The 10,400-nt window shown below is 58.9% G+C and overlaps 1 protein-coding gene across 3 annotated transcripts in view; it reads left to right on the top strand.

Annotated features, from left to right (window-relative positions):
- Positions 1 to 2,985: 2,985 nt before the first annotated feature.
- PNOC (prepronociceptin) overlaps positions 2,986 to 10,400 on the top strand; it is a 10,901-nt gene continuing 3,486 nt past the window's right edge. The window contains exons 1-3 of one of the 3 annotated variants that reach the window (XM_017830502.1): positions 2,986 to 3,131; positions 5,658 to 5,722; positions 6,679 to 6,826. In XM_017830502.1, the coding sequence (XP_017685991.1) occupies positions 6,707 to 6,826 (120 nt within the window). In that variant the 5' untranslated portion in view covers positions 2,986 to 3,131; positions 5,658 to 5,722; positions 6,679 to 6,706. Of the gene's footprint in view, positions 3,132 to 5,657; positions 5,723 to 6,678; positions 6,827 to 8,394; positions 10,185 to 10,400 lie in introns of those variants that run through there. The other 2 variants (XM_017830501.1, XR_001877324.1) reach the window with 2 other exon arrangements.

The following is a 10,400-nucleotide window of genomic DNA, read 5'->3' as shown; positions in this document are numbered from 1 at the left end:
TCCAGCTCTCCTGGAGCCCCTTCAGGCTCCGGAATTCTGGTCCCGACCCTACTCCAAGCAGGACACAGAGCTCAGGGCCGGTCCAGATGTGATTCCGGCATCTCCAGGGGTGAAACCCTGAGGCTGTGCAGGGAGGAGCAGCCACATCCCTCAGGCCTTGGGGGGAAAAATTCCCCCTTTCCCAAGGCAAAATGGAATTTCCATGTCCAAACTGGCCCTTCCCAACAGCAGGAATACCAGGCCCAGTTTTGGGCCCCTCACGACAGGGAAGACACTGAGGGGCTGGAGCATGTCCAGGGAAGGGAACGGAGCTGGGAAAGGGGCTGGAGCAGCAGGAATATCTGAGGGAGCTGGGAGGGCTCATCCTGGGGAAAAGAGGGATCAGGAGGGACCTTTTCACGCCCCACAACTCCCTGGCAGGAGGAGGGAGCCAGGGGGGGTGTCTCCAGTTCCCAGGGAATAAGGGACAGGAGGAGAGGGAACGGCCTCCAGCTGTGCCAGGGGAGTCTGAGGTGGGATATTGGGAACAATTCCCGCACGGAAAGGGCTGTCAGGCACCGGAATGAACTTTCCAGGGCAGGGGTGGAGTCCCCAATCCCTGGAGGTGTCCAAGGAATGGCTGGATGTGGCACTCAGGGCTCTGGTGGTGTTGGCTTTGATGACCTTGGAGGTCTTTTCCGAGCTGAATAATTCCAGGATTCATCCAGGGCCTGTTGGAGGTGTTATTTCCCACTTCATGGAGGATTCCAAGGATTCCGAGCTGCTTCACCCCCTCCAACCCCTTCCCGAGCTCCTCCGGCTCCCTGAAGCTCCTTGAGGAGACCCAGTGGGATTATCCCACTGCCCTGCCCACCCCGGGATGCAGAAACCCCTTGGACCTTCATCCCGCTCCTCCTCATCCCACCGGCACAAATCTCCGAGCTCCCGACGGGAATGAACCATCAGCAAGAGCCCACATCCCATTTTGGCATTTTTCCACCCCAAATTTGGGGCAGTTGAGCCCTTTAAAACTCAGTTTATTAAAGTTTGCCCACGGGCAGGATGCGGCCCTGGAATCAGCCACCAGATCCTTGGAAAACCCCTGGAAAATTGGCCGGGATCCACGAGGCCTCGGGAGCGACGCGACTTCCCGGCTCCCGAGTTTTCAGGCGGCTTTGGAGCCCTCTCCGTGTTTCCCTCGTGCCGGATCCCACCTGCTTCATGCTCTCATCCCAAAAAGGATGGTCGCTTTTCCCTCTCTCCGGATCCTCCCGCTCCGCCTCGCCAGGGATGCGATTCCCACCCCCCAAAACGCTCCCCAAAAAAACCCCCTTTAAACCCAATTTATATTCGTGTTTCCACCCCCATCCCCTTAATTTTACAAGGGGTCAGTTTTTTTCCCAGCTCCCAGATCCCAGCAATGGGCGCCTGGAAAAAAACCTGGGAATGCTGGAAAAAAAAATGGGAGTTTTCTCCTTTTTTTTTTTTTTTTAGCAGGCTGGGTTTGGGCAGTTCAGCTGTCAATTATCCCTCTGTTAATTAGCAGGGCCGTAAACGACGACGTCACCCCCCCATGTCATTTGCTGCCTCCTGCTCCTGCCAGCTCATCATCACCACCATCATCATCATCATCATCATCATCATCATCATCATCATCATCATCATCATCATCGGATCCAACTCGGAGAAAAACCCCTTTGGCCAAAACTGGGGAGAAAAGGGAAGCGGGAACAAACACCAAAAAATGGCTATTTTGAAGAGGGGAGGAGGGGGATGTGGGGGGAACGAAGCCCTGAGAGGTTGGAATAAAAATTATCCCGGGGAAGGACAAAAGGAGCACAAAAGCCTTCCCGCTCCCTGCTCGAGAGCCAGGGGATGGGGTCCTCATGGAAAATCCGGGAGGAACCCGAAGGAAAATGTTTATTAAAAAAAAAAAAAAACAACGGATTTGTGAAAAACGAAAAATGAAAAAAAACCTCCACGTTAATTTGAATTTTATTTATTAAAATAAAAAAAAAACGTGTTCCGGTTTCCAGCACTCTCGGCAGGAGTCTCCAAGCCCTATTTTTCCAAAAAAACATCCCGAATCCAGGCTCTCCTCTCGCTCCCAGCGCAGGGCAGGTCTCCTCCGAGCGCTCCCGTGATGTCATATCCCGCCGCTTTGGGGCATTTCCCTTAATTTCCTGACTTCTTTTGAACTCTGGCACATCCCAGGTGGTCTCACCTGGGGCCTTATCCCGGCGGAAAAGCCTTTCCCTTCCCAGCTCCGGCCCTTCCCAGGGAGTCATTCCCGGGAATTACCGAGATGGGATCGCAGTGCCACGGCACGTTTTGGGATTTAATTGCCAGGGTGGGGCAGGAGAGGCGCTTGGGGGGGTGCTGGCTCCGTGAATTCCCACCTAAAAAGCGGGGGGGGAAAAAAAACCGGGATAACGCTGCTCTGCAGGAGAAACCGCTGAAGGTCAAGATGGATTTGGCCTTTCCGAGCCTGAGGCAGCGTTTGTTCCCGACGCCGGAGCGGGCGGATCCGGGCTCTGCGCTTCGGGTGAGGTGCCTGGATCCCCTCAGCCGTGAAATGGGAAGTTGGAATTTTCTGCTCCGTCCGCCGGGCCCCCAAAATCAATCATTCCCGGGAGCCGCCGGGAGCTGTCGGAGCGGGCTGGGAACGGGCTCGAGGACCCCCCCCCCTGTGCCTCATCCCGGGTTTTGAGGGGGGAAAACAGAAGGAAGGGGTTGGGGGGGGGGGGCAATCCAGGCAATTTAGGGATGATCCCGGAGCTCTGGATCCTTGTCCAGACCGGGACAACGCCGTGAGCGGCTTCGCGCCCCCCACCCTCCAACCCAACCCCAGCATTCCCGGGATTCTCGGGGCGATTCGAGGGGCTTTTCTCCCCCTCCTCCTGCTCCCGGGGATTTGGGGGGAGGGGAGCTGGGGGGAAATGCTGCGGGATGCGGGAGCGGCGGCTGGATGCACATCCCCGGGTCCCCAGCTGGCGCATCCCGGGGGTGGGCTCAGGCACGCACGTGTTCGGGAAGGAGGTGTGGGAAGCGCGTGTACACCGTCTATATATACACACCACCCAGCCACCGGCTCCCGAGAAACCCACGGATCCCAGGAATCCCAGGAGCCGGCAGCCGACAGCACACCGCAGGTAGGGGATTCTGGCTCGTCATTCCCGTTCCGCTCCCATCCCTGCAGGAGGAATGTTTTTGGGGAGGGGTGGGGGGTGTCTCGCCTGCTTCTTTGGAATTCGAGGACGGTGCGTCCCGCCTGCGATCCGTGGATTTATATCCCCCCCCCCCTCCATCCTGGAGAGAGGAAAAGTTTGGCTCTCCAGCCCCGAAATCAGCCGGGAGCGGAGCCGCAGGGATGCAACAAGAGTCGGCCCGAAGCCCGAGGAGGGGGGGGGAAGCTCGCGGGCTTCCTTTAGGATAGGTGGGATTTTTTTATTTTTTTTTCTGGAGCCCTGCATCCTTCTCTTGTCCCCCCCATTCCCCCCTATTCCTCCTCCCTTTCTCTTCCAGCCGGGACTTCACCGGGCTCACCCCCGGGGTGCTCCGGGAGATGCCCGGCTCGCCATCCCTTTTTCTTTCCCCCTCACCCCTTAAATCGCAAAATAAGGGGCGAAAATGAGATTATTTTTTTGTGGTTGCTTTGTGTGTGTCCCACCTCCCCCCAAAAAAAAAGCAGGAACGAAGGGCTGAGGCGCAGGGATGCGGGAATAAACGTTCTTCCCGAGGTTTTTTTTCCCCCCTCCGAGCAGCCTTTCCCAGCCTCTCCAAACCCGCATCTGTGTTTACAGTCACACGGCGGCCGCTCGTTTGGGCCAATTATGGCCAATTACCTGATTGAGGGGCACCGGGAAAAGGAGAAGCTGCTTTTCCTACCCAGCGCCGGGCAGCTGGAGCCAAACCTCCCCTCCTCCTCCTCCTCCCCCATCCCCAAATCCCTCCGTTTCTCCCTAAAATCCTCCCCAGAAGCTAGCAGGATTTGGGGGGGAGCAGGGAGGCGTTTTGGTGGTGCCGGCGGGGGGACACTCTCGGACGATATTGTGCTTTTTTGGGCTGGAAAAGGCTTTGAATCCTTCCATGCTGGATCCCGGCGGGGGCTGGATCCTTCCCGGTCTCCTCATCCCTCTTGCCCTCTGGATCAGGCCTTGGCTTTGGGCAGGGTGTGGGAATCAGGAGGATCCGATTTATTCGGGGCTGGTTTTCGCTCCGGGCACGGGAAGCGAAGGAGCTGCGGGATGTGCTCCGCACGTGGCGGGATTAATCCCGGCCCGGAAAAACCGGGAAATCGCTGCCTTTTTAACCACCCCCCCCCCCCGGGTTTGGGGGAACAAGGATTGCGATCCCACCGCCGGGATAATCCCTGCGGTTCGCCTCTCCCGTGGGAAGAGGGGCTGGAGCATCCCCGGGGACAAGGCGGGGAGCGTCTCCCCGGCCCAGATCGCATCAAATGAAGCGAATAAATCCCATCTCGGGCAGCACCTGCTTCCCCTTCCACCTCCTCTCCTCGGGTCATTCCCAGCCCACATCCCTTCCCGAATCCCCCCTTCTCGCGGCAGCGTCTCTCCCTCATCATCCCAATAAATAAAAGCCTCTCGTCCTGATGGATAACCAGACCCCGGAACCGCAGGGCTGGATTTCCACATAAACCTCATTTTTAATTTTTTTTTTTTAATCTCCCTCCCCCCCCCAAAAAAAAATGAATGAGGGTAATTCCACTGGATGGAAAAAAAAAACCAAACTCGTCAGGATTCAACCCCGAGCGGCAGGGATGGAGCGGCTGGTTCCCGACACACCCCTTGGCGTGGATGGGGTCGGTTTTTTGGGGGAGGAAAGAGGAAGGTTCGTGCCCAGGAGCGGCCTCGGTGCGGCCGTGACATCCCTTCCCGGGGTCCGCGGCACCCCCCGGGCACGAGGGTTGTGTGTGGACATCCCCCGGGAAAGAGGGCCCAGAGGGGAAAAATATTCTTGAAACGGTGAAAAACGCCAAAAAAAAAAATCGCAAAAACCCATGGAAAAATACAAGAAGGGCGGGGTGGGGAGAAACGGGGGAAAATAGGAGAAAATGGGGGGAAATGGGGGGAAATTGGGGGAAAGCATCCCTCTTTTTCACACGGATTTGTGGCTGGGAAACTCAGGAAGGGGTTTCACCCCCTCACAAGGCTTCCAAAGGTGGGGAGCAAGGGGGAAAAAAATTCGTCCTTCCCTTAGAACAGGTTGATTTAATTTTGGGGAAAGGGGGGGGGGGTCGGTGATGCGCAGAGAGAGGGGGTTGTTTGCCTTTTTCCCAGCCCTGGCCGGCCGGGAATGCTGGCAGGGCACGGCATTCCCGATAACATCTTTCAATTAACCGGGAAGAAAAAGCCGAGCCTTAATCTCGGCGCCTCCTCCGCAGCCAGATGTGACCCCCGCTCTCTCTCTTCCCGCTTTTCCCGCTGCTTTTCCCGGGACGTTGGACTCGGTGTCCCCTCGGCGACATGATGGGAGGGGGGGGGTGAGGGGTGGCTTTTCCAGCCCCTTCTGCCGAATTCCCGTGGAGGGGCTGCGCGGTTTTTCCAGAGGGGGTTTGCCCTCTCCTGGGAGCTTCCTGCCAAGGCTCTGACTCAGCCGCCAGCCGGGTTTTAATGACTCGGTGGGAGATTAAAGCCTTAATTCCCGCTCCTTATCAGCTTCCCCTCGGACCCTTCGGCGAACGACAACCGGGAGCTGCCGGGCTCCCTGGCGGGGACAAAAGGTGACCCTCGTGCCACTCAGGGAGCTGGGAAGGTGCTGGAAGGAAAAAAGGAGGGGGGGGACTGTCCTTGGAGGGGCGGGAAATAAATGGAAAACCTTTTCCCGGTCGACCCCCCAAAACCAGCCCGGAATGATGGAGCGACACCCCGGGGTTTGATTTAGGGTTTTCTGGGTGCTGTTCCAGCACGGAGGGACCTGGGTGGCACCGAACTTCCCGTCTGTCACCTCCGTCTCATCCCCTCGTTGTGCCACAAACCCGGTGCCACGAAGCGCCGGGATCTGCTCCCGAGGGCCACGGGGATGTTGGGTCCCTTTTCCCAGCGGGATGAAAGGGGGGGTCAGGAGGACCAACATTCCCGTTTCCAGGGGATAAACCTCCAGGAATTGGCCCTGGTCGGGTCACTTAATGTCATTTATTGACACCTAATGACACCTGCCTGTCGCCGACGCTGGTGACAGCCGGACGGGGCACGGCGGGTTCCGCGGGAATTGCCTTCGCTGCTCCGGATCCCGGGAAAAAAACAGGGATTAGGGGATGGCAGCGCCCCAAAAACACACCCAGGAAGGAAAACTGGAAGCGGGGGGGGACACACACACAATCCTCTCCTGGCTCCGGCAGCGCTGGGATAAGGAGCGAGCCCTGCTCCGGGGACAGCCGGGGACGTGCCGCCCCGCCACGTCCGCCTCCCAAAATAAGCCCCGTCCGGGCCTCGTGCCATGGGATAACCTGGAAAAAACTCAGCTGGGATCCCTTTCGGGGGCGGGGAGGGTGGTGGTGGTGGGGGGGAGCAATCGGGGCTCCTCTTCCCCGAGAGGATAATTTTGGACGGGGCGAGCCGGGGGGGGGGGGGGGGGGAAGCGAGGGGCGAGCGGGGGGGTGCCGGCGGCGCACGGAGCCGTATCCCGGTGTGACGGGGGCGGGGGGGGAATTCCCTGTCTCCCGTTTTTTTTGTCCAGGCGCTGCCGGGGGGGGGCCGGTGCCGCCATGAGGGCCGTGCTCTGGGACCTGCTGCTGCTCTGCCTGTTCGCCCGGGCGCGGGGGGACTGCCGGGGGGACTGCCTGCACTGCGACCGCCAGCTCTACCGAGACTCCTTCGACGTCCTCGTGAGTCCCCCGGGAAAAGGGGGGGGGGGACACACCCACGACACCCTGCTGGTCCCCCGAGGGGGTGGGGACAGCGCCCACCCTGCCCCACCCCCGCCCTTGGGCGGGATGATCCCGAGGAAAGGGCACCGAGCAAAAAAATTGGGAGCCGTGGGGGCAAGGTTGGGATGGCTCCGGGAGGGTCCCAAAACCCCTGAGCGTTCCCGGCTTTCCTGCGTCCCAAAGCCCCGAGGATGTCCAGCTTTCCTGCATCCCAAATCCTGAGCATCATCCTGAGCATTCCAGGCTTTCCTGCATCCCAAACCCTGATCTTTCCCAGCTTTCCTGCATCCCAAATCCTGAGCATTCTCATTTTCCTGCATCCCAAAGCCCTGAGAATCTGCAGCATCCTGCATCCCAAATCCCGAGCATTCCCAGTTTTCCTGCATCCCAAAGCCCTGAGAATGTCCAGCTTTCCTGCATCCCAAACCCTGAGCATCATCCTGAGCATTCCTGACTTTCCTGCATCTCAAAGCCCCGAGGATGTCCAGCTTTCCTGCATCCCAAATCCTGAGCATCATCCTGAGCATTCCTGGCTTTCCTGCATCCCAAACCCTGATCTTTCCCAGCTTTCCTGCATCCCAAATCCTGAGCATTCCCAGTTTCCTGCATCCCAAAGCCATGAGAATCTCCAGCATCCTGCATCCCAAACCCTGAGCACCATCCTGAGCATTCCAGGCTTTCCTGCAACCCAAACCCTGAGCATCCCCAGCTTTCCTGCATCCCAAATCCTGAGCATTCCCAGTTTTCCTGCATCCCAAAGCCCTGAGAATGTTCAGCTTTCCTGCATCCCAAACCCTGAGCATCATCCTGAGCATTCCAGGCTTTCCTGCATCCCAAACCCTGAGCATTCCCAGTTTCCTGCATCCCAAAGCCCTGAGAATCTCCAGCATCCTGCATCCCAAACCCTGAGCACCATCCTGAGCATTCATGGCTTTCCTGCATCCCAAACCCTGAGCATCCCCAGTTTCCTGCATCCCAAACCCCTGATCTTTCCCAGCTTTCCTGCATCCCAACCCCCTGAGCATCCCCAGTTTCCTGCATCCCCAATCCTGAGCATTCCCAGTTTCCTGCATCCCAAACCCTGATCTTTCCCAGCTTTCCTGCATCCCAAAACCCTGATCTTTCCCAGCTTTCCTGCATCCCAAACCCCTGAGCATCCCCAGCTTTCCTGCATCCCCACACCCCTGAACATTCCCAGTTTTCCACCCCCACAGCTTGTGGCATCCCTATCCCACCAATCCCCACCCCAGACCCCCACCCCAACCTCCAAGGAGCCCCCAAAATCCCCCTCTGAGCCCCTTTAGGGCGGGACCAGCTTTGCCAACACCCACAGCCCCCCTCCCTCTGGATTCGCCTCCTACACCGGATGGAAAAAGCCCTTAAACACCATTTTGGGGTTTTTTTTCCAGCCCCTGATCCCTTCTTTTCCCCTCCACTGTGTTCCTTTCCCTCCCATTCCCTCTCCATCCCGAGGGATTATCCATCACCTCCTCCCCTCCCGCTTCCCTCTTTATCAGTGATGATAAATCCCGGTGGGATGGGACGTCCCCCCGAAAGGAGCCGGCAGCTCACGGAGCACCCCCGGGCTGGAAAATATCCCCCCTCCCACAAAATCCAAGACTTCCAGGCCCCCACGGAAACGCCAGAGCCACCCCGGTGCCACCCCCTGCCTCCGAATTTCAGGGTGGGATCCCCTGGTTTGGCCCCAAAATGTTGGTTGGTGTGCGAAGGCACCGGCAGCTCCGCGGGATCGCCCTCTTCCTCCCGGAGGCGCGTGGAATTCTTCTCCGTCTCCCCCCAGCCAGGAATTTGGGGAGGGAACGGGAATGTCGGTGGCTCGTGGATCCCGTGAGAGGTCGTGAACCGGGAGCGGAAGAACTCGGGGTCTTTCCAGGCCCGGTTTCAGCCGGAAGAAGCACCACGGCGGGAATTCCATATGACCCTCCGCCACATTCCCAAAGCGGCGGCCAAGGAATTCCCGACGGCGACGCGGCCGATCCGCCCTCCGGAGGTGGGAGCGGGAGATCCCCCGGAAGTCACGGGCACGGCGGATGCCAGGGAAGGATAGGGATGAGCTGGTGGATCAAGGTATGGATGAATCCCAAAGCCGTGGAGGCACCATTGATGCCAACGGAAGACGGGATACGGAGGAGCACTGGCTGGTGTTTGCTGAGGATTCCCAAACCGCTGCCCGGAGAGAGAAGACAATTCCATGGGAATGGAGACCACAGATGGATATCTGAGGGCTCTGGGATGTCCGAGGGCCTCGGGATGTCTGCGGTGACATGTTGTGAGTGCCGGGACCGCTGATGGTCTCCGGCCCCACCTCTGGAAAAACCTCCTCTCGGAATCTTTCCTCTGGGGCTCCCTGGTGATCCGCCCCCTCCCATCATCCAGAGCCTTGGAGATCCCCGGAAAGGAGCTTGGCTCGGCGCGGGATGCTCCCGGTGCCTCCACGGGAGGTGTCCCAGCCCTACCAGACCCTCGTCACCATCTCCCTCCGAGACGACTGATTTCCTCTTGGATGTTCCAACGCCACTCCCGGCGTTGGAATCCGCCGATTCCCGCAGAGTCCCGCGCCGGGACTCGCGGCACCTCCCACTCGGCAAAGGCGATGATCCCGAGGTGGAGAGAGTCTTTCCAGAGGTTTTGGCCTGTAGCCACGAGAGCCACCAACGTGCTCCAACCCTGCTTGGTGTCCACCGGGAAGATAAAAGTGGGATGGAGACAATTCCACGCGAGGGAGGACAACCCATCCCTCCTGGGCCTTCCGGCCTTCGGGCATTTGCTTGGTTTGGATCTTCCGCGTTTTTCCTCCTGGATGGTTTTCCCCAGGTGCTGGTTTCGGTGGTCCCGGTGCCAGGCCGGCGTCTGGATTTGATGGATGAGGCCTCTCGGAAAGGGATAAGGCACGGATGTGGTGGGATGAGGGCAGGGGTGCCGAGGAAGGCCGATGACGCCTCTTTTGAAGGGACACGGTGGCCGGTTCCTGGGAGCTGGGAGGAGGACGATGTCACACCTGGAAGGCATGAAGGAGGATCTGGGAAGCTCCAGTCGGGCTCCCCTCAATCCTTGGAGCACATCACCAAGGGGGTGAAGGACAAGAAATCACGGGAGCAGCAGGAACGGATGCACCCTCGACTGGGAACGTAGAGCCAGCTGGGAAAGCTCCGGGTGCTGCCGCCATCCAGAGGAACCTTCCTGGCCTGGAGAAACAGGCTGGCTGGAACCTCGGAAGGATTGACAAGGAGGACAGTCCTGCCCTTGGGGAGGAACAACCCCGGGCACCAGGATGTGCCATGAGGACATGCCAGAGGTCCCTTCCCACCTCCACCAGCCTTTCCCACCTCTGCCATCGCTTCCCACTTCCACCATCCCTTCCCACCTCCATCATCCCTTCCCAATTCCACCATCCCTTCCCACCTCCACCATCCCTTCCACCTCCACCAACCTTTTCCACCTCCACCATCCCTTCCAACCTCCACCATCCCTTTCCACCTCCACCATCCCTTTCCACCTCCACCATCCCTTT

The sequence above is a fragment of the Lepidothrix coronata genome, unplaced genomic scaffold (genome assembly GCF_001604755.1).
Source record: "Lepidothrix coronata isolate B3197 unplaced genomic scaffold, Lepidothrix_coronata-1.0 Scaffold179, whole genome shotgun sequence".
Lineage (NCBI taxonomy): Eukaryota > Metazoa > Chordata > Aves > Passeriformes > Pipridae > Lepidothrix > Lepidothrix coronata.
This window is presented reverse-complemented; position numbering and strand designations above follow the sequence as displayed.